The sequence below is a fragment of the Ochotona curzoniae genome, unplaced genomic scaffold, assembly GCF_017591425.1.
Source record: "Ochotona curzoniae isolate NIBS_2020 unplaced genomic scaffold, NIBS_Ocur_1.0 contig_883, whole genome shotgun sequence".
NCBI lineage: Eukaryota > Metazoa > Chordata > Mammalia > Lagomorpha > Ochotonidae > Ochotona > Ochotona curzoniae.
The window spans coordinates 72,488,827-72,513,259 of NW_024466599.1; the positions used below are offsets into that span (position 1 = coordinate 72,488,827).

At 39.4% G+C, this 24,433-nt stretch overlaps 1 protein-coding gene across 2 annotated transcripts in view; it reads left to right on the forward strand.

Annotated features, from left to right (window-relative positions):
* IL18R1 (interleukin 18 receptor 1) overlaps nucleotides 1-24,192 on the forward strand; it is a 34,975-nt gene extending 10,783 nt beyond the window's left edge. For both annotated transcript variants that reach the window (XM_040993873.1, XM_040993871.1), the window contains exons 3-11: nucleotides 1,309-1,549; nucleotides 3,456-3,621; nucleotides 4,161-4,341; nucleotides 8,599-8,661; nucleotides 10,969-11,089; nucleotides 13,464-13,603; nucleotides 14,599-14,760; nucleotides 19,374-19,532; nucleotides 22,012-24,192. In XM_040993873.1, coding sequence (XP_040849807.1) covers nucleotides 1,309-1,549; nucleotides 3,456-3,621; nucleotides 4,161-4,341; nucleotides 8,599-8,661; nucleotides 10,969-11,089; nucleotides 13,464-13,603; nucleotides 14,599-14,760; nucleotides 19,374-19,532; nucleotides 22,012-22,367 — 1,589 coding nt within the window. In that variant the 3' untranslated portion in view covers nucleotides 22,368-24,192. The remainder of the gene's footprint in view (nucleotides 1-1,308; nucleotides 1,550-3,455; nucleotides 3,622-4,160; nucleotides 4,342-8,598; nucleotides 8,662-10,968; nucleotides 11,090-13,463; nucleotides 13,604-14,598; nucleotides 14,761-19,373; nucleotides 19,533-22,011) is intronic.
* Nucleotides 24,193-24,433: the final 241 nt, after the last annotated feature.

A 24,433-nucleotide genomic window follows, 5' to 3' on the forward strand; every position in this document is an offset into this window, starting at 1 on the left:
TATTATTGGTTTCAAAGATGACTCTGTCATTTGAGCCACTTCCTCTTTTTCCTGTGGTTAACAACATTGAGTTGAAACCAGAGGGGTTGTTTTGAGAAACCAGCCCTAAGTTTAAGGAGGGCACTTCACCTATGTCCTCAGGAAACTGTTTCCTCAAAGTAGAAGCTTATCAATCTCCAGATGTAGTGAAAAGGTCCCCCGAAGCCACAGAACAGGATGTGAAACAGGCTCACTAATGACAACTCCGAACTCACAGAAGTGCAGGAGGGAAAATCAATACCTACTCTGTATAGAAGAAAAGCTCAGCTAACTATTCAAAGCTAGAGACAATGGGTTAATTGAGAAAGATGGAGGGGTGAGAAGGAGAGGGTTCATGGAGGAGAAGAGAGGTTTTATGAATCAGTCTTGGGTATCACCTACAGTAGTAATCAATTTAAACACATCATAAACTACATAAGCCTACCTTTAATCATCCTCACTGCTACTTGGGAAATAGTCATTCAATTGCCTGGACAGAAGCCAGGAGGGACATCTGATACGATACAGATGAAACATACTAAGGTCTTTAGGTTTACTTTTTCTTTTTGCTTGTTGACTCCTTAGCTGAGATGTTTTGGAGTAAGCAATGCTTGTGCGGCAATACTTCTGAGACTTTCTTTCTTTAAGCTCTGACGTGTAATGTTTCCTTATAAAGATGACACAATGCTCACTTATCATCTAGCTATCACAAGTAGAGTTTTGACATGGTTCTCTTTGGGAGAAGCTTTAGGGAATTTTGCCTTGACTGAGGTTCTCTCTCTCTCTCTGTCTCTTTTTAAAGATTTATTTATGTTTATTGGAAAGGCAGATATTCAGAGAGGAGAGACAAAAATCTCCCGTCTGCTGGTTCACGCCCCAAGTGGCCACAATGGTTGGAGCTGAGCTAATCTGAAGCCAGGAACCAGGAGCTTCCTCCAGGTCTCCCACATGGGTTTAGAGTCCCAAGGCTTTGGGCCATCCTCAACTGCTTTCCCAGGTCACAAGCAGGGAGCTGGATGGGAACTGGAGCAGCTGGGATTAGTACTGGTGCCCATATAGGATCCGGACATATGCAAGGCAAGGACTTTTGCTGCTAGGCCTCTGCTTCAGGCTTGATTGAGGTTCTCACTGTGCTTTATACTTCCCAGTTTTGTAAAGCGTCATGCTAAGATAACAGAACCCCAGGAACATGATGCTGAGATTTTGCATTAACCTTGCTTCTTCTGGTATATTAGGAGAGAAAAGTCATTTTCGGTTTTTAAAACTTTTTCCTCTGCTTGTATTTCGAAGAAACTTGCACCTCACGTCTTAGCATTACTACGGTGGAAGGAGAACCTTTCTATCTGAAGTTTTGCTTATCATCTGAGCATGAGAGTGAATCAAATACTATAAGATGGTATAAAAGCAATGGATCACATGGACATGTTGAGTTAAACTCAAGGAGTTCACCCAGAATTTCTTTACACAACTTTTCTTTGGAATTTTGGCCAGTTGAGTTGGATGACAAGGGATCTTATTTTTTCCACATGGGGTGAGTATGTCTTTTATTCACTTCATGATACTCTGTCTTTTATTCAGCAACCCAAATCTACAGTAAAATCTGGAAGGATAGGTATGCCATGCATGTTTTCTCTCCTACACTTTCTATTACATGAAATAAATAATTAATTATTGAAAAAAATAAATTGAATAACCCGTCATGTTTAGTCTCTTGGTGATATTGATGAAAGGCAACCACCTTCATAGGATTTGCACTTGGAGATCCATATCAATGACAAGTGAAGATTGAATGAAAGTTGCATTTTGCATTCAGCTGCTCTTGTCAAATGGAATCAGCAACTGGAAACTCACAGCGATGTGAATGAGTAGTGAGGGGGTCACAGGGTCTGCTTTCTGGGTGACATTCTCTATCGAGAGAGCAGCCGAGATGAAGTAGATCCAGTCTTGTCTAGTTTTCAGAGGTCATCAGGAAGCAGGTAGCAATGGTAGCCAAGGAGCCATGACTTTCACAGCCACTCACAAGTCCACTGCCATGGGCACCCCTCCCCCCCAGAAAAAAGAATCACAAGAAAGAGCTTTGCCATCTAATCAAAGCATGTCTGCAGATCCCACAGGATCCTTATATTGGAAAATCGTATTTTCTATGAAATGAGGACAAGCAAATGAGCACATCAGATACTATCATTGTACATGTATACTAGAACTTCTAAAAGGTTTTTAGAAATCATGAAATCAAATTGTAGATTTTCTGTGCAAAATGTTTGAAATCTAAGGATAATTGATTTTTTTTTCACAATAAGCATTTTCAGTGAAACTTCTGAAAGCTCCTCACGTGCGATGCCATAGAATTGAGACTGACGTGTGTCAGTGACTCAGTGCCAGCTGGGTCTGGTGGGCAGCAGCTGGATATCACAGGTTTCTCTTAACATGAGTCCTGATCATGATCAGCCACACTGTTGAGAGCAAAGTGAGATATCACAGGGGGATCTTGATATCTCTCTTGCGGTTTTGCACCAAATGAGGCTTTTTGGTGTGTGTGTGTGTAGGAACTCAGAGAAATCAGAAAGAAATTAAGGAACTAAAAAAAAAAAAAAAACCCTGGTGTAGTTCATGTGCTTTCTAAAGACAGATTACAGAAATAGATTAGAATTATGGCTTTCTGTGGCAAGCCAAGGAAGAAGGAATTTTCACAACCTGCATAGAAGGAAAAGAATCATGAATACCCCTGCCCAGAAATCCTGATTGAGTAAAGACATGATTTAAAAGAATAGAGCCTTCTGCATAGCGCAGGCAGAGCACACTGAAGGGATGAACCTGTGATGTCCGATCATCTCTTGGAGATGCCGGATGCAGGAAATGTAAATTCTCTTTCTGATCTGGACTCTGTAGAACTCTACCTGGGTTATGGAGCAGGAGTAGGGACCACTGACAGAAGCTGGATATCAGTGAGGTGTTCAGGGACGGGGTGACAGAGAGGAGAGAGCTTTGGTACAGTTGCCTTCATGTCATGTCAGTCTTTTAATTCTTTGAGAGTAAGTATAAGGCTGTGGCTTGCCGCATGCTCCCGCTGCAGGGATGAATGGTGAATCCTTGAATTGTCCCTCTCTGTAGGTTATTGAAATTCTCAACACCTGCTGTGATGACATTTCAGTGTGTCTGTGGAAGGATGCATCTGTGTGTGCAAGCACTTGCATGTGTGTGTGTGTGTGTGTGGACCCATAGGATTCAATCTTTCACCTTTACCCTATCTTATGAGAAGCTGCTAAACTTCTACCTGCTCTGAACTGTGAGAAGGCCAAACAGGGTTTGGACATCTATCAACATCTATAAACAAAGATAAGAAAAAACAATTGGATTGATTACTAAAGGTAAGATACTTGATGTTGGTAAGGTCTCTGTCATAATTAAAATATACCTTTACACTTTTGTTTTTACAGAAATATTACTAAAGTTTGGAAGTTAAATGTCATCAGAAGAAATAAACACAGCTGTTTTGCTGAGAAACAAGTAATTAGTAAAACTGTAGAAGTTGAAAAAACTTTGAAAATATTATGTTCAAGCAGTTATTTTCAAGGACTGATCCACAAAACAACGCTGTATAAGGTAATGCTTCTGCAGTATTTTGCTTTGAGACATGTTAGAGAAGGCAAAACTCCAAAAGGAGGGTCTGACGGCTGTGGACAACTGCTGCATCACAATAGGCAACCTGTCCGATTTTACGCAGCTCACCTGGCCTGTTCAAGTCACATGTCCTCCCTGTCTGCCACAGTGATCTGGAAGTGAGAATGTGCCTATGGGTTTGAATAATCCTGACGCATTTCTGATCTGCACCCTGTCTTCCAGTGGGAGGCGTCAAAGTAGCTTCTAGGTATTCAGTTCCAACCTCCACTTGTCATTTCCAGCATGAGTTTTCTGGGGCATATGAAATTGGACTGAAAGCTTTAATGAAACAGAATTATGCAGACAGTTTTAATCCAAGCAGGAATTTATGTCACATACCCCAAAATGTATTAGTAATAATGAAGACTATAACAGCCAGTGGACTTGGTTCCAGTAGAAGCAATGCCAAGTCATAGGACACTTAGGTGAATATTTCATGCTCTTAGCAACTTAAAGCGATTCAACTTCCTCTTTTAAAACAGGACTGTGAAAAGATAGCTGAAACACAGGACTATAAAAAGATAGCCGAGAGTGATGCAAATCCATTGATACAGAAGAATGCTGAGTTTAGAGATCAGGGGTATTACTCCTGTGTGTTTTCTATTCATCATCATGGAAAGGTATTTAATATCACCAAGACCTTCAATGTAACAATTCTTGGAGGTAAGAGAAATACTAGAATTGGCACAAAACAAAGGTATGTCTGTTAAGTGAATTTTTATCTTTCTTCCAAAACCATTTGGGAATTGAGATAACACTTAGTGGAGCTCAAGAATACAACATTGTTTAAAACAAAAGAGTCAAAATTTGTACTTTGAGTCCATCTACCTGACTGAAAAAAATTAAGATTTTTTTATTGGAAACAGAGATACACAGAGGGAAAGATCCTCCATCTGCTGGCTCACTCCCCAAGTATCTGCAATGGCTGGTGCTGCGCTGATCCGAAGCCAGGAGGAGCCAGAAACCTCCTGCACGTCTCCCATGTGGGTGCAGGGCCCCTAGGCTTTGGGCCATCTTTTACTGCTTTCCTAGGGCACAAGCAGGGAGCTGGATGAAAAGTGGAGCAGCTAGGATATGAACCAGTGCCAGTATGGGATCCCACAGATGCAGGCAAGGATTCAGCCACTATGCCGTTGTATCGGGCCCTGAAAAGAAATTTTTAACAGTAAACAAAAGTATATTTGAATAAGTTTCACATGAATTAGCTGTCTTTCTTTCTCTCTCTCTCTCTCTCTCTCTCTCTCTCTTTCTCTCTCTCTGTCTCTCTCTCTTTCTCTGTGTGGAGTGTGGGTAAATTTTGGAAGCTTCCATGGTTAAACATGTGTTTTCACTTAGCAGATATTTATTGAAGAGCATTTATTTGATAAACTGCAATTAGAACTAGAAGGCAAAGGATGTGGGATAAGCGAGGCTATGGAACAAATTGTGTAATCCTTATTCTCAAAGGATTTGATTTTGTCAGAAAGGCAAGAAGCTGTGAAGAGAGTCATCAAATGGAGCAGTGTCATCTCTGAGGGCAGTAGCATCACTTCTCTGGCTTTTGGCCGAGTCAAGTCAGAGCAATGAGATGCAGGAGGCTCTGTTTGAGCCACATCTTAGAGACCTATGGTCAGGAATGAGCAGGAAGACGTGAGAACACACTCCCAAGGGAAGAAAACTTGTGTAAGAGGAGGGGAGGACAGCACACAGTCTGGATTCCTGTGAGCTTACTGTATACTAGAAAAACAGAAGGCTGAACTTTTAATATATATTTATTAGAGAGAGAAAGAGAAAGGACTTCCAGCTGCTGATGTGCTCCCTGCCAAAGCCCTTAAGAGCCCAAACCTGGCAGCTGGGAACTCAGCCTATTTCTCTCCATGTGGGGGACAGGGATCCAAATACTTCCTCTCGGGGTTTATAGTAACAAGCACTTGCAGCCAGGAGCTGGAGTTGAGTAGCAAATTCGTGTTCTGGTGTGGGACACAGATAGCTTAACTGTAGTATTAATCACAACTCCAAAAATCTACCTAGAAGCCTAGACATTCAAGGGCAAGGAAGGTACTGGAAATGTGCATTGAACTTGACCCTCTAAGGAAATTCTTCATATGGCAGTCAGTAATTGATCCTTTTTAAAAAATTACTAAGACATTTGCCAGTGTATCTTAGTCTAGACTTTGATATCTGATTATTGAAAAGCCCCGTCCCCCCTTGAGTACATATATCCCACTTCTGGTTATAAAATTCCACCCTTTGGGTTTTCTTGGCCTTTAGTTTCTTCACAAAGTCTGTTCCCTACTAGAAATGACAGCTATTTCACTATTTGAAGACAAGTGGCTCATGCACTCTGGAATTCCTTTTGCTTCATCCGTAGAGAGTACACAACTTGTGCAAAAGATTCACTCAACAGAACCCAGAGTGTGGAGTGTTGTTGTGGCATAGCCAGTTAAGCTGCTGCTTATGACCTGGTAACCCAAGTTGCAAGGCAGGTGCCAGGTCTGGCTGCTGTATGTGGATCTAGCTTTCTGCTAATGCATCTAGGAAGGCTCCAAAAGATGGCTCAAATGACTGTGTCACTCACCCACATGCGAGACCAGGATGGAGTTCCTGGATCGTGACTATGGCCTAGCCCAGAGCTGGCTGTAGTAGCCACTTGGGGAAGTGAACCCCCGACTGGTGATTCTCTCTGTCTCTCTCTCTCGTGCTCCAGCTTTTTTTGTTGCTCTGCTTCTCAAATAAAACAAAAGTCTTAAAACAAAACAACATTTAGGCACTCACAGTTGACTATGCCTCCTTTGCTTCATGCTTCCTTTAATTTCAGTTATCCACTTATATAACTATCTACCCACTTACTGGCTACTGAAACAAACTACGCTAAACTTAGGGTCCTTATATTTTTCAATTGTTTCACTAGTCTCAAATGTAGGCTTCAGCAGGGTTGTGTTACTGCTGGAGGAAGATGGAGAGAATACACTGATTTGCCTTTTCCGGTCCATAGGAGCCACCTTTATGGCATAGCTCATTCTACTTCATCTTCAGTGCCAACAGCACAGCGTCTTCACTTCTTCTCCCCACCCCCCTCATTCTCTCCACCCCACTTGACTTGGCTTCCATCATTACATCTTTTCTGTGACATTTCTGTGTCTCTCCTAGGAGAGAAATATGTAGTTGCACTTGGAGCCTACTCAGATAACCCAGGATCACTTCTGATTCTCCAGACCCTCAGTTTAACCACATCTATGAACTCATGTTTGCTATATGTCCTTTTCTGCTGCTGCTGCTGCAAAAGACTGCAACTACAGACTGGGTATATTATAAAAAATGGAAATGCATTTGGTTGATGCCTCTGGAGACCAGGAGATTTAAGGTGCAGGTGCTGTGTCTGGAGAGATCCTTTATGATGCTACATCCATGGCAGAAGGATAAGTGAGCATATGCCCGACACAGAGAAAAATTAGGCATTCCCCTCCCCCCTCTTTTTTTTTTTTTACTCAAGAGTCCTTTTCCATAATAACTAATCCACTCCTGAAATAACGGCATTCATCAGTTCGTGAGGGCAGAGCTCTCGTGATCTAACCACTTCTTAAAACTCATGATCTAACGACTTCTTAAAACTCCTCCCACTGATACCGTTGCAAAGATAGTTAAACAAGAGTATTAAAGAAAATTCTAATCTTTGCACCATGTAACAGGACATGGGAATTTAGAATTAGGATGTGGAAACTTTGGCAAGGGGAGGGGTGGGGTTTCTTTTTCCAGTTCTGGCTTATAATCCAGAAATCCAACACATGAACATTCTTAAATTTAAAAATCTGAAATTTTATGTATAACTATGTAGTCTAAATTCTTCAGTTTTGCATATCAATATGATGTAAATCTCTGGTCACCCCACAGTCATCTCTGCTTCTCAATACATGAGCAATCCTTTCCTTCTTTGAAGAAGCAATGCTGTCATTCCTTATTAAAGTATTACTTCCTCTGGGCCAAGGATGGTACTCAGGGCTTCAGTGAAATAACCATACCCCACTCTGACCACAGCTCTCTGAGGTTATGAGCTTGGATGAGAGAAATCACATAGTTCTTTACTGTCTCAGATTACTGTTCAGTGAAGTGGGACAGCAAAAATTCCTAGAACTCGGCAGGCAATCATTTCTAACATGGAAGAGGAGGCTGCTGGGTGATGACTAAACATCACCTGAGGGTGTTTTCAGGGAGGATATTGTGGACTTCCGGTTGGGAACAGAAGTCATTCAGGAACAGAAATAGAACTGGAAGTACAGGTGTAGACAGTTCAGTGGGGCACCCTGATCGTGAGAGTTGGTGCCTCAGAATGAGTGCCTTGCTGGCCAAAAAAAAAAAAAAAAAAAAAAAAAACCTAAGAGTTTCACGCTTGAATGAATGAAAACACAATACAGAAGCTGTAAAGGCATGGCTGCTGTAGCTCCCCTAGAGGATGTGCTTCAAGACTGCTCAGGGTACCTGAAATCACAGCTGCTGCTGCACTCTAAACACCAGCTGCTGCTGTGCACATGGCCTCAGCCGCCTCCATCTGATAACTGGGACACTGCCGAGCAGCTAGGGGAAGGATTCCCTACAAAGTGTGAATTGGCTGGACAATAGAATAAACCGTGTCTCAGGTGGGACAGACCACCGTATTGTGAGATTTTTATCAGGCTACACAGATTGGCATATGCGTAATATGCCAATTCCTACAGTGTAATATGTAGGAATTATTTGTCTTTGGCATTTCCTATTTAATATTGTTGGATCACAGTGGATCAGGGTAAATGAAACTGCAGAAAGTTAAAGTTCAAATTTGGGAAGGGAAAGGGAATGCTCTATTGGAATATTTGTCACAGGAAATGAGTAGATAATAGCACATGTTTTCTTGAAAAAAGTTCAAGACAGTACTAACCCATTTTTCTTTTCTTTATTCACTTTTAGATCGTAATAATATTATTCCAGCTCTTCTTGGACCAAAGCTTAACTACGTTGAAGTGGAATTAGGTATATATTGACATTTGTGTTGTGCATTTATCAATAGGAGCATAATCAAATATTGCAAGAGTCAACTTGATTCATTACTGATCAACATTATGTACACTACACATCCCATATTTAGTGAAGAACATTAAAAACTGGAAGTTTATCATTGCTTTACTGTTGTCACTTTTGGATCAATTAAAATAAACAGTGTATTCAAAAGAGTAGAACCATCTGTGGCTTGCAGACTAGGTGTTGTCGCTGTTGCTGCCTTAATGGTCATTACTAAGAATGAAAATAGAGCAAAGCCATTATGGAGAGATGGCTCAAAGTTATTGTGTTGTTTGAATACTGATTAATGGACTCACTATTAGGCAATGGATCAATGCACTGAATTGACTGTACATCAACATGGCCACTTGAGCAATTTTTTTCAAAAGGGAAATGGAAGAAGAATTCACATGTTAAGAATAATAAACCGGATATTGAACTAGGATTTTGAAATTGTTATTGCACTAAATTCTTCAAACAGCTCCAAGGATTTTTGCTCTCTATTATAGATTAAATTACTGAAGTGCAAAAGCACCAAGACTTTTCAAAAGATATACTGTTTAAAAAAAAAACAATAGGTTGGTGTTGAATCTCTCAAGTTCACATTTTCTAAATAAATCTGGAGTCGTGGTACATCACACACTATCGCACTCCCATCACTGCTTTGTATTTGCGGTTTTCTTGCTTTTAACTTTTACTGGTTTCTGCTCTCATCGCAATTGTTTATTTTATTCTACTCATATTGAGTGCTTCTTTCTTGTTTTCTGGTTTCCTGTTATGGACAGAGAATCAATTTCAATAATCCTCTCACATAGGGTTGTATTTTAAGGTCCAAATATCCCCCTAAACAGTGCTTCAGCTATTTCCAACACATGTTATTATACCATGTCTTCATGTAATTCATTTAATAACTTTTTTTGGATAATTTTCGTAAAAATTGTCCTTATGATTTCTGCTTCTACTCATGGATTATTTGTGTTCCTTGTGTTATTGATGTTCAGGTTAGTTTCGGTTTGGACCAAGGTTCAGCGCTGTTATCACTTCCTATTTTGAAATTTGTTGTGAGTTGGTTTAGACCTGGAATATTACATAGCTTGACTTTCACTGTTATTATTTCCCATGACACAGTTTTGTAGGTATAGGGGTCTCCCTCTTGCCCTAATCTTTTCTTCCTATTCAAGTGCATTTGAAATAATGGTGAATTTTCAACGTTTTAGTTTTACTGTTCTTGGTAAGTTAACTAGGTTGACTAATTGTATTCCTTAACTTATTTATATATTTACCGATCTTTTATTTCCTTATTCTTTGTTGCCGTGAGAGTTATGTTTTATATCTCTCACCATCAAGACTGATTTGCTGATATGCCGGTTACTTATGGGTTTACTTGATATATTTTGGAACTAAATTATGCACCTATATCCATTTATGTCTGTTGAACTGATGCCTTTTTTATTATGAAATATCATTGTTGTAATACTCCATTTCTCAAGAACTATGCTCTCTAATGTGAAATAGTCATACCGATTTTCTGATGTTTGGGGTTGGCATGCTCTATATCTTTTATAGCCTACAATCCTAATAGTTGCTTGTCACTGTAAGTAATGCATGTCTCTTTCAGATTAAACATACTTGGTGATTTTTTGAAATCCAGTCAGCACGGTGTTTAACTCATTACATTTGATAAATTACTGATACAATTGGCTGTATAATATGCACATGGTATAAAGCATTCACTCGATTCTTTTAAAAATATGCTGCTCTTCATTGGTTACAGTTACCATCTTTTCATTGATTTAATCAAATCCTTGTTGACTTTCAAATAGCAACTCAAAGTGTTTTTCTAACAAGTCTAGAATCACCTCTGGCTTTGTTTATATATGTTCCCAGTGATAATTATCTTTCATTTCCTGTCCTTTTTGCATGTATCTTCAATTTTTATTCTTGATAACTCAGATGTTTTCATTTTGTTTTTCTGGACATTGAGTGAAAGCATTGGCTTGGTGTTATCTGCCAAATGTATACTGAAAACAAGTTTTCATTGGCATCCCAAGTTTTAGTAATGGATTTAAAATGAGTGATTAAGGAGAAATGTAATTGCTTTCTAATTCTTTCATATTATTGCCATTATTTTTAAATAAAAGTGAGGCTTTCCTTTTTCTTCTTATAGGATGCAATGCTATTTTTATATTAAGTTAACAAATAATAATTATATTAATTTAAACCTCTTGGGAAATTTGAGTTTCTGTGAAGTCAGAACTTTTGTTATCAACCTTTACATAGGAAAAGATATACAGCTCAACTGCTCTGCTCTGCTAAATGAAGATGGCTATATTTACTGGAACTTTGAGAGAGAGAATGGACCAGACCCCAATGTACAAGAAGAGAATGGAATAAGGATTAGGTATGTCTATGTGAAATATGGTGTATATCAGGATAGATTTTTCATAGCACATACAGATGATTGTCATATCCTATTACTTGATATAATGTGTATGGGGTCTTGAGTCACTGGTGTGGTGTTTTGGATTATTTTAATTGTAATTAAAATCTATGTATTTTGTTATCATAATTTCTATGTTTGATTTTGACTCACAAAATTTTACCAAGATCTGAGCTAGAGAAAGAAGACCGATGCGGACATGTATAAGGGTTCCAAGGTCATTTTTACAAAGCAGTTTCTGACCAGACAGGATCTGAGGGAAGAAGGGATTTTATTTCACATCTTAGACAAAACAAATTACTTATCCATTTTTAAAAAATTAAAATGTAAGATGCGAGGAGATAAAGCTCCCAGTGTCTGACTGACTTGTGGAATGTTGTGCAATGACTGGGACTGGACCTACTGGGCAGGATCCAGGAAGACAAGCTTGATCTGCTAGTGAGTGGCAGGAATCCAGTTAGTTGAGTTTTCCAAGGTGCACATTACTGGAAGCCTGAGGCGGAAACCAGGGTCTGGAACTGAGGCACTCTGACAACACAATGTGGGTGATCTCACATGCATCTTAACCTTTAGACCAAACGCCCATGCTAATAGTTTTGATTTTTATAGATGTTGTGAGTTTGTTTTCCCATTGACTGAAGTTCAAAGCGCAGGTATACTCATATTTAAACAGCCTACATTCTTCCATTAACGAATGACGAGACTTCTTAAAACAAAATATATAAAACGGATGGCCATGCATACTTGCTGTTAACCAAAAAGTCATTTAAACTCTGAATGACATTGGGCTTTACTGTAGTTGTCTATAATGACCCTAAAATACCCATTCATGATCTGGTGTACTGATCATGTACATGATCATGTAATGCCTTTGTTATATCGCCTTAACACTTAATTCCTGCTTTTTACACATTTTTTCAGGACATCCTTTGTCGCTATTGTACTAGAAGCTCCCAATTCTTGCAGACACTTGGCTGTAAACCCTTTACACTGCTAGGTGTGGCTCCTTGGGAAGAAGTAAGCGTGTAATGAATTGTCCGGTGTATTTCATCTCAATAGTGGTTCTCCATCAGAGTTTTCAATTTCTCTTTTAGGGATCTGTTTATAATCTTTTGAGGATAGAAGACAAACTCACAAAAATATTTATTTAAATGTTTATTTACCGACAGAGAGAGAGAGAAAGAGAGGGAGAGAACCCATTCTCTGGCTTACTCTTCAAATGTCCACAGCTGGTGATGGCTGGCTGGAAATGAAGCCAGAAGCCTTGAGCTCAATACAGTTTCCTATGTCAGACGTTTCAGAAATGAACTGACATTATAGAGGCATGTCTTTGCAGTTGGGTACATGAGGTCGATACGCCATCAATTTTGTTTCTTAGTAGCCTTTATGTCTTTTGGATTTTCATTTGTAGGATTTGGTTGGTGTTTTTAGATGGATATCTCTAATTTCTGTTTCTGATGTGTGAACAAATTATATTCTAAAATATATTTGAGACTCTGAGGGCTTCAGTGGGAGTTTCACATAGAAGCCTGTTGTTAGATATGTAAGCAGGCCAACAGGGACCACAGCTGGCTGTACGATTGCCACAGCCTCTCAGTCTGTCACTGGCAAGGTAAGAGGATACCATTGCCTCCTGGAAATGGGTGGCTCCAATCCTTTGAGAGGTGAGGTCAGTGTCACTGGTTCTATTAAGGCCATTTCTGATCCTTCTGAACAGCTTACCTGATACATCTCATGTGTTGGAGCTTCCTGAGTATAGTGTTTTCTTTTTAAGGCTTAATAGAATAAAAAGTGTTGCTTTAGAATTGCATGGGCAAATTCTATGTGAATCTGTATCTATGCTAAACAATTTACAGCGTTGTCACAGTTAATGAGAACTGCATTGTGGGAAGAACTCCAAATGCTGAGGAGGGGAATGATTGTGGAAAAAAATTAAAGAGAGGACAGCACTGTAACATAGGCATTCCAGTGAAGAAGCCACACCATCATGTGTGTGTGCGCCTGTGTGTGTGTTTAACTTTACTTTTAAAGTGAATGCAACTTTAAAGAAACAGAAAGTTTCTTGTATGTTTAGCCTAGCGGCATCATTCTTCTGTCATTTAAATCCTTGGTGTTGATAGCTCTGTGCCCCAGTAGTCTCATAGGTCTGACTATCTTGTTTCATGGAGAGGTCTGAACTTCTGTGAAGCCCTCACTTTGAAAATGCCCACCAGAAAGGGAAGAACCGACGCAGTCAACATGTCGAAGGCCAGAGAGTTATTTCAGAGTGTGACATGCTCTCGTGTGGGTACCTCTGCTGAACCCAGTCCTCTGCTGAATTGTTTCTCTCTTCCAGGACTCCAGAAGGCAAATGGTTTGCTTCAAAAATATTAAGAATTGAGAATGTCAATGAAAACAATCTAAACTTCTCATACAATTGCACTGCGGTCAATGAAGCAGACGTAGACACCCAGAGATACATCTTGTTGAAAAAAAGTATGCAAGTTTTGTTTTCAGGCAATTGTGGAAAGTTGGAATGTTCCTGCTGTGGGTTCCTCTGAATTAATCGCTTTCTTTTCTCCTTTTGGCTCAGGGATTTCCCCTCCCATGGGGACATCGTTCCTACCCTCACTGTTGTTTTTTCTCATATTATTACAAGAGTATAGCTATTCAACAAATGTCACAAGTCATCCATCTACATGTATCTTGACATTGTAGGCATAGGCAGTGACAGAGAGTTCAGCATCCTAGTGTCAAGATATATTTAACAGTTTCATTGGGAATCTGTCTTTTATTAGGAGTAGAGAGGCATATTGCATTGTATCTTCATGTTAGGGTACGCTAGTTTCCCTAGATGAATATATTTATACATGCTTATCTAGATATCTATTGATCTTGTACTTGGCATGAAAGTTGCCTTATACTGGAGAATCTCTTCTGTTGTTCTCCCAAGCAGTAACTGTTTAAGTGAAGCAGGGACTCTTAAGGTCCCCATTTTACAGATGAAGAGTACCAGAGGGTAGCAGAGGGTACCTTGATTTTTTTTCTTCCTTGATACAAAATAATCAAGGTAACTGCCTGCAAACCCACACAGTTCCAGTCCAGTGCTCTTCTCAAATCCAGGCACTTTGGTGCATGTGCTCAGCCCGATAGCTGGGACTGAGAGGTTCCAACACTGTGTACTTCATCCTGCTGTCTTATCTCCCTGAGAAACTCGGTTTCTTGCAGGCGCTGATGGAACACAATGCAGTGTTTTTAATGCAGGGCTTAGAGTGTCTCCGGGCATAAGTTTATCCTTTTAAAAATTGGGTGGAAAGGTCATTACTGTAAAATAAAGGTAGGAAAGTGGAATAGATTTGTGAAAATGTGGAAGTACTGGGAATCACACCAGGATTAGTGTGAAGAAGCATAACTGACAACCGTTGCATGATGCCGAAAGCCACTAGGACCATTTGTCTGATTAACTATCTGTTTCTTTCTTTCTTTTCTAGCACATGGAACTGATCTCCCAGGACATGTCTTCACTGGGGGGATGATCACAGCTGTTTCTCTCTCTGTGATAGTCATGTGCCTTGTGATCTTGGGAATCATTTATAGAGTGGACTTGGTTCTGTTTTATAGACGTTTCATGGGAAGAGATGAAACGTTAACAGGTAATGGTTACCGAAATGCTAGGATTTCTTATTTTATGCTCTCGTTAAGAAACGTAATTGGAAATCATTAATTTTCATTAATCATTAATCACACAAAGGCTGCTGACCTAAGCTGAAGGGAAGATTTTCCATGCAAGAACAGCTTCATGTGTAGCATCCATTGTAAACATTGTTTACATAACCTCTTCCTGAGTTTACCTATGCTGATGTTGAAACTTATTCCCTAGCTGTTTCATGTTTGTCTTATGGGATAGTTGAGCCCAGTGACTATCTATGTGATTGTCCTTGTGTGTACAAAATCTTAGTATTATATATACTAAGGCTATATATATATATACACTCAATAAAGTCCATCCAAATTGTGTTGAATTGACGGTGGCTCACTATTTTGGCCTATCTGAAAGAACCCTAAGCCAGAAGTTAAACGACCTAGACCCTGCCCTCTTAGAATATCCTGCTAAGTGCCTCAGTTTCCCTAAATTTGAAGATGACCAGAAGTCCTCAAGTTTCGAGACAATTACTGAATAAACAAATCTGATCTTTTGCTCTTGCTTTTGTTTTTATCAGTGTATGTGTGTGTATTCATGTGTATATGTGGTGGGGGGCAGCAGAACAAGCATCTCTTGGTGTAAAGCTCAAATGTCTAGGAAATTGTGGAGTAGGAGGCTGCCTTCCCAGCCTTGTCTCACATCTGGGATTCCCATTGTACTCGTTGTTGATAGCTCATCTTCTGCCCAAAAAATACAGAATCCTAGGCACACATCATTTTTTAAAGTTTTTTTTTTTTTAAATCTTGGCTTTTTATGCACATGACTTTCAACTTTCCTGTATTTTAGGTGCCTTATAAAGATCTCCCTCATTTTTTAGGGTTCAACTTTTCGTTTGTGTGAAAGAGCCACTGCTTCTTTTGTCTCTTTTTCATGGGTGCTTTGTTTATTCCCGGTATCTTGTTATTGAAGAAATGCTATGGTTTATAGCTGTTATACATTAACTGTTTCGTGTGTGTGTGTAGTATATGTGTGTATCGTGTATCCCCAAAGTAGAATTTCCAGAAATATCAGGAGTACGTGCAGCCATTAGCTCAGTAGATGCTGCTTATTTCCCCTCCTCGCTACCTACTACCTTGAGGGTAAATTTTGTTAGTGTAGCTTCCCCTACCAACTTTTGGATACTTGCCAGACCAATAAGTGAAAGTTGTAGTTTTAATTTTCACTCCTCTTTTACTTTTTGTGTAAGGACAGGGGAAACTTTTTACTTCCTTGAGGTTTGCTTGAATTTCTTTTTGAAATATACTCCTTCATGCCACTCACCTACATTGCAGTGGATTTATGACTTCAAAAGTTTTTTTGTTGCTTCATCATTCTAGGGTCTATTGATATTTTAGGGAGGGAGGGTGAATATATTATCTAAAATATGAAGTGCAAATATTCTCAGGTTGTAATTGTCTTACAGCCTCACTCCTAGTGCCCTGCTATGTGAAAGGCTTTTTAAAAATTATACTCAAATGTATCTTGGGTGGTTTCTGAATTTGGGATTCTATCTACTTACAAAGGCTCTTTTGCCATCTAGTTGTAAAAAAAATTATAAATTAGAAACTCTGAATTTTTTGCAGATTTGCTTTTATTCTCATGAACAACTTTAATTCAATAATACAAAATTAGCAAATCTAACAAATTCAGCTTTGAGTGTTTGCTTGTATGAATCTTCAGTGGAGAGCAATGCTAAACAGACTGCGATATCTAACTAAATTTCTTTTCTGAAAAACCTCTGAAAATACCAGAATTTATCTTTTTTTTTTTTCAAAAAATTATTTGTTTTCATTAGAAAGGCAGATCAGATTTATGGAGAAAAAAGGAGAGGTGGAGAAAAGGATCTTCCATCTGCTGGTTCACTCCCTAAGTAGGCCTCAATGGCTGGAGCTGAGTCAGGAGCTTCTTCTGGGTCTCCCACATGAGTACAGGGTCTCAAGGCTTTGGGCCATCTTTAACTGCTTTCCCAGGCCACAAGCAGGGAGCTGGATGGGAAGTAGAGCAGCTGGGACATGAACCGACACACTTATGTGCACTTATGTGATCCTGGTGCTTATAGGGTGAGGGTTTAGCTATTGAGCCGCTGTGCCGGGCTTGTCCAGCATTTATCTTAAAATGAACGTTGGCTACTGCTTTTCTTTCAGAGATACAGATGATTTTTGCAGCTCAATTTCCCAGTTCTCAGTAGGGCAGTACACAGACATTGAAAGGCCTGCTCTAAATTATTTCTGTCAAAAGTGTGACACATGAACAGACATTGGGCGCTAATAAGGGCAGGAGTGATGCTATAAATACAAACCTGAACACTTCAACAGCAATTTGACATTGCTGCAATTTCCAAGACTGTGTTCAGTTTTGCTTTGCAAAAGATTGGAAATGAAATAGCAAAAAATGTAAAATACTGAATTTAATTAATTTAAGTCAATTGAATTAAAAGCGTTCTGCGGTCACCAAACACAGTGGCAGCATTGGTCTAACTTCTTGTTGGCCCAAATAAAATGATATTGCTTATACACAACCAGAAAAATAATTATCACTTGATCTCAAATTCCCTATCTGGAAAAATTTGCTTTGTCAGTTATCAAAGCCACTAAATCTTGGATTATCTGGTTTTAAAATAACTTGTGATTAGAAATGATCAGATAACTGGTGCCCTGGGTTAAATTGTCTCTTGGGATTGGTACATCCCTACTGGAGTGCTGCTTGTAGTGGCTGCTCCATTACCCATCTAGCTTCCAGATCTGGAGTAAGGCACATGGTGGTCCATGTACTTAGCTCCCTGCCACCCACAGGAGAGAGTCAGATGGAGTTTCTGGCTTCAGCCTAGCCTAGTCCTGACTGTTGTGGGCAGCTGGGCAGTGAACCAACAGAATAGTTCTCTTCTTCTTTCTCTGTCATCTTGTTTCTCGGTAACTCTACCTTTTAAACAAGCCAGTCTAAACAAACAAAAAACCAAAATTAAAAAAACCCCAAAACAAACAAACAAACAAACAAACAACATACTATAGAAAGTAACTTGTTGGTGAAAAACCAATTTTCATGCATAACAGCATGGTTCTTTCATATATAAACTGTATTTACATTGTTTTATCCATTTGTTGCAATCAGCTCTATGCTAACCATAAGAAAACACACCTTTCTAAAAAGCTTATGTAGTTATCATATATTTTGGTGTCTGGTTACATCACACAGTCACAATGGCAAAACAAATTGAAGCATTACCTTTTATTTACCTGGTAAATAGCTATTTTTCACAGAACTGTAACAGCTTTCTCCAGGGAAACTACTTACCGATTGAATCAACACTTAGTTGGACTTTTTGTTGAATCTCCTTATCTCTAAGATGCAAATAATTATCCACCCCACATTTTTTTTTTTTTACCGGAATGTCCTCTGTCGTACAAACAATTCGGAAGTGTCATTGCTACACTGAATCATTAGCTTCTGACCTGAGTTACTCAGGCAGAGGCCCTAGATGGAACTGAGGAAGCCTTATCCTAAAGCTGTTCTTGGGAGCCTGGATGCTATTGAGCAGGTCGAGATTGGCATTTGGTTATAACCGACATGGCCAGCACAGAGGAAATAGACTTTGAACGGTTTCATGACACTTGATATTGCTACAGGATCCTTCTAGCCATCCACACAGTTGCAAATCTGTCAAAACCAATCGTGTATTCAGACAAAAACCTAAACGTCTGGCCAGTCACCATAGGATAAAGAGACTAACATGTCGCTTGCTCCTACAGAATCCAATTGTTCATAGTATCACTTCTATCATTCAGAACCTGACAAAAAACTTGCTTGTTTCAGAAGGCATTGTGTAACTCGTCATCCTCCGGCCGAATTATTATGTTTGCTTGCTTTCTTATTTTTGCTTGTGTTTTGCTGTTTTCGTCTGTTCATGTGATGCTCCTTTTCTCGAGTTATTATGCTTATTGCTTTTTCTCCTCAAATATTTTCAACGGAACTAGAGGAGATAAAATTGTGTGATTTTTAATTACCCAGGAGAATGGTCTTTATTTTTGTAACATATTTCCTCCTGAGGTTGTTCCAATAGCCATTTGAATTATGCTTAATTATTTGGAATTAAATTGAAGGAGTGGTGATCAGTGAAAATGTCCTTATAAAAGTAATAATAGTCATCTCCTGTAAGTTTTAACAGTATCACAGCGGGGATTCCAATAGCCTGGAGGTATTGATCATCTCGTTTCTCTAGTTAGGTTTCTACCTTCACTTGTCAGGAGGTTCTTTTGAAGGTAGGGTTTGCTTCCCACCCCTGAAAGGAGGACATATGTGTACTCCTTCAGTTCTAGTTTTCTTTAAATTACATGGCTACCCTGCTTAATTCCTTGTATGTACTTTCGTCTGCAAGGCTAAACTGTGAGTCTTAACATCTTTTCAAGAAGATGATTAAAAAGAGACATTTGGCTAAAGTTGGTTGCTTGGTTAGCACTCCGGACTTGACCGTACTGTTCCTACCCTTTCTTTTTAAATAATGTAGGCTCGCTTACTAGAACGCTCACTGATATTGCTGCTTAAGCATTTATATACATACCAAATGAAAGAATCAACCTTATCTCCTAGATGGGAAAATGTATGATGCTTTTGTATCTTACCTAAAAGAGAGCCGACCCGAGGATGGAGAAGAACATATGTTTGCTGTGGAGGTTTTGCCCAGGGTGTTGGAGAAACATTTTGGGTATAAGTTATGCATATTCGAAAGGGATGTCATGCCTGGAGGAGGTAAGAAATGGAATGCTAGATGGAACACCAGGGGAGGTATTTTCCTTTAAGCTGAGGAACTGGTCGTCCATACAAATGACTCTCCCGTATTCTTCAAAACAAATGGACAAGGTCCTTGAAACAGCAAACAGGTAAGTCAGACAAAATCAGTAGTAAGAAGACAACTTAAAAGTGTACTTGGAATAGTCTCCTTTCTTGGAGTCTATTAATTCTGCTTCAGGGTTCACTGAAGCTTTGGGGAAAGGAGTAGGTATTTCTATTCCAGGACCAGCTGCAATGGTGTGAAATGACCACAGTAAGCAGATAGCATTGTAGACATACTATCTGCTGTTCACACTACAAATACAGGCTAATTCCTACTGGAAAATATTTGTTCTTTATTGTGTTAATATAGGTGAGAAAGTTAAGTAGAAAGTGGGAGAATCGGGGGGCTGATGTGGCGACATAGCTGTTTGAGTTGCTACCCACATCCCATATAGAATGCTAGTTCAATTCCTGAATGTTGCACTTCCAAGCCAACTCCCCACTAATGTGCCTGGAAAGCAGCAGCAGAAGGCCCAAGTTCTTGGACCTCTGACACGCACATGTGAAAGTTGAACAGAATTAGAGATGCCTGGCTGCAACCTGGTCCATTTCTGACTGTTGTGGTCATTTTGAGAGAGAACTGGTAGATGAAACATCTTGTTCTCTCTCTCCTGGCTCACTCCTCCAACCCAATTTGCCCCTTCAAATAAATAACTTCAAAGAAAAAGAATAAGGCCAGGCGCGATAGTGTAGTGGTTAAAGTCCTCGCCTTGTACACGCTGGGATTCCATATGGGCATCGGTTCTAATCCTGGTGGCCCCGCTTCCCAATCAGCTCCCTGCTTGTACCCAGGGAAAGCAGTCAAGGACGGCCCAAAGCCTTGGGACCCTGCACCTGCGTGGGAGACCTGGAGGAGCTCCTGGCTCCTGGCTTCAGATTGATTCAGCTCCGACTGTTGTGGGCGCTTGTGGAGTGAACCATTGGATGGAATATGTTCCTCTCTGTCTTTCCTCCTCTTTGTATACCTGCCTTTCCAATAAAAAATAGATAAAATCTTAAAAAAAGAAAAAAAGAAAAAGAAGAAGATTAACAAGTCCAGCCAAACCATGCCTATGTAATTCAGTAATTTCTACTAATACTTGCAAATGCATATGAAGACCCATGATACACATATTAAAACAAAGTGCAGTTGAAATCAAATTCAATAAAATATAATCATGTTTTAATGTTTTCTCTGACATCCTCCAGGGAAACATTGAAATCTTGATTTATGCTAAATTTTGGACACTGATATTAATGAAAAATACCAATGTCTTCATTATTGCACCATTCAATCATTTATATTTACTAAATTCCATTCCTATGTCAATCTCTGAAGCAATAAATAACAGGTAGTTCTACTTTTACCTTCTATATTATAAAACAAAGGGTGAAATTACTACTAGTTAAAAAGATAATATATGCTATAGTTTTACTACACATAGCATTTCAAATGGGAAAATATGACCAATTTACAGGTGCATACAACTGGTATATTGTGTGCAGTCTCAGAAGGCATATTGCTATTTAGAAAGCTTTCCATTTGAAAGCTTTTCCATTCTATATCATTTTAACTATTTTCCTCTTATTTTGTAGAAGTGATTTTGAAAATAGATCTCTTTGGGGAATCAACAAGATGGCCGACCTAAGAGGACAGGCATAGAAAGGGATGCAGTGAAAATAGATCTCTTTGTAGTTACTACATAGCATAAAGAGTGTCTATTTGATTGTAGTTATGTTTGGCTCGTAGCTACACCTGTGACGGGTCTAGAATAGGGGCTGGTGAGCCATCATCTTGGCTGCAACACAGCAACAGGCATTGGCTGCTCTTCAGCGACAACAGTGAAGTTGAGCAGTTGTGGCAAAGGGAGTATGGCCTTCAAGGTTAAAATATTTTGTATCTGGCATTTTGAAGGAAAAAATTTGACAGTAATGTCTGGCTTCATTTTATCTGTGTTATTCTCTATGTTCTGATTTGAATGTGATTTTCCATGCAAATGGAGTGCAGGGTTTTATATTGGTTAAGACAGCATAATCCATTTGGATTTGGGTTCTGGTGCTGTTGGTTACTAGTTGCGCAAGCCTGGGCAAGTTCTTTAGCCATTCTGTCCTTCATTTTCCTTCCTTGTCTGCCTGATGGGGGTGTTCATAATGTCATCATGATGATGAGGTCAGTTAAAAAAATATTTAAGAGAACATTTAACATAATAAATGCTAAGATCCAAATTAGTGTTATATGGAAAGTTGTCCTTAACAGGCATATAAAATTGAGAGTAAATAGTTTATCTTGAAGAGAAACCTAGTAGTGTAGGTTAGAGTTAAATAATGTGAAATAGGACGTTTTACACAGTGATTTCTTTCTCATGGCTTGCCTTTCAATCCTCTTAAACTAATATGAAGCATCTTGGATTTTCAGCTGTTGTTGATGAAATCCACTCCTTGATTCAAAAAAGCCGAAGAATAATCATTGTCTTAAGCAAAAGGTATATGTCTGATGCAGTCAGATATGAACTTGAAAGTGGACTCCATGAAGCTTTGGTGGAAAGGAAAATTAAGATAATTCTCATTGAATTTACACCAATTAGTGACTTCACATTCTTGCCTCAATCACTGAAGCTTTTGAAATCTCACAGAATTCTGAAGTGGAAGGCTGAGAAATCCCTTTCTTACAACTCAAGGTTCTGGAAAAATCTCCTTTATTTAATGCCTGCCAAAGCATTCAAGCCAGCTGAAGGTGAATTGGAAATCTTGCCTATTTTTTCAACCACTTGATCATCAGAAAAGCTACATGGGGAATTGAGTGTGTCAGCCTATTTATAACAAAGGCCATTGTCCAAAATATTTAACTTTGTGAAAATGTAATCATTTTGAAGAGGAAACTTGTTATTAAGTTGTCAGAGATCGGACTGTAAGCGGTAATCTTTGGTCACGGTCTTCCCCGAGGACTCTGAAATTCAAGCAAAAGATTGTTCTTTCTTCCACTTCCATGATAGGGTGCTCTTGCTCATAGTTGATCCTGTATATAATACAAATGTGAGGCTGCAAGTGATGCAAAATAATGTATACCTTATGAAGAGCTCGCCTCTTCAAGAGTTTTCAACGCTAAAGATGGTTTGGAAGTAGAGGATGTTGCATGCATGAAGAAGCATTTCCTTCACCTGAAGAGGGCATGGTAACTACAATGCTGCCTTTATTCCTTAGCAAGAGCCCAAATGTCATGAAGACTGCAGGGTATGGGGAGACAGAGCTACACACCTGCAGGGCTGTGTGCCAATAAAGAGTGTTGGGCAGGAGGGCAATGCAGGCAGGGCCTGGGCCTCGGGAGCATTCATGCTTCCACAGTCGCTGCGCTCTAGAGTTCCTGAAATTGTGGTAAAGTTCTGCATCACGCTGGCTTATTTATTATTTAGACTCACTTACCAGGATTGCGGATCCTTATTTTCTGTCAGGGGCTGTTTGTATATTTATAACATCCGTAGATCATAAAAATGGTCAAGTTCAAATCAGCCTATTACAGATTAATTGAATGAAGAGTCTACCTACAATTGCCTTCACAGGGCTAGAGCAAATGGCTTAGAAGCCCTTTTATAGCCCACACGCCAGACGTTTCCTAACCTAATTTAACTACCGCTTCATGCTCAATAAAAATATATGTATTTTAGCTTTTTACCATTAATCATCTAATAAATATTTGTTTACTAGATCTAATTGTTTATATTCAGGATGGGCATTAGCTCTTATTTTCTGTGGTGGTTGAGAAGGTGGGGGGAACAGCCCACCCAGAACGCTAATCCAGAGTTTGCTCATTTTGGGGGGAATCTCTGGATTTGTAGCTAGCTTCTCTGTGCCTCGGTGTGCACCTCGGTGTGCACCTCGGCTGTAAGATGATACAATTATCTCTCAAGGGTGCTAGATGAATACACGCAACCAAGGTGCTTACGGTACCTTTCTTCCTAGAGACTTAACAATCCAGAAGAGTTGTAGTACTGATACTGCTGTTGTAATTGCTATTAAATGTCACATAGATCAATTGTTCAGCACTGAACTAACAGAAGCAGAAAGGAATGATCTGTCTGGTGTCGTAAACAGCCCTAAGGACGTCCGCCTGCGTAGAGGAACATCCAGGACAAGCTGTGGATCTACCAGGACATTCATCCACTGGACATCTGTAGCTTCCAACAGCACAAGATAGATGAGAGTCTCTCAGAAAGTTTGTAGCAAGTGGAATCAAACAATATGGATATTTTGGTGTAAAATGATTTTTCACTCTCATACACCCAGGGGTCTTCAAAAAGTTCATGAGAAATACATATTATTCAAAAGTGTACATGGATTGCATATTTTCACACCCAAATAAATGTATCTTTTAATTCTGCGTTTCTGCAAACTTTCACATTTCTGGGCATGTCCTTTCTCTAAAGGACCACAGCACTTTGAGCCTCTCTAATGGTCTCAGAAGCAACAGTTGTCCATGAAATCAAAGGATGATCAATTTCAGTCTAAAAGAGAAACAAAGTGTTGCATATGTGTAAAACCATCAGCACGAGAGCCTGGTTTGAACATATGCACAAGTATGAATGTTCCAGAAAAGCTTTTAAACTTTTTAACAATGACTTTTTTTAAAAGGTTTATTTTTATTATTTTTTTATTGGAAAGGCGGATATACAGAGAGGAGAGACAGAGAGGAAGATCTTCCGTCTGATGATTCACTCTCTAAGTGAGCGCAACGGCCGATGCTATGCCGATCCGAAGCCAGGAGACTCTTCCGGGTCTCCCACGCGGGTGCAGGGTCCCAGTGACTTTAAAACAGATGTAGTAAATACTGTTGGAAATCAAAG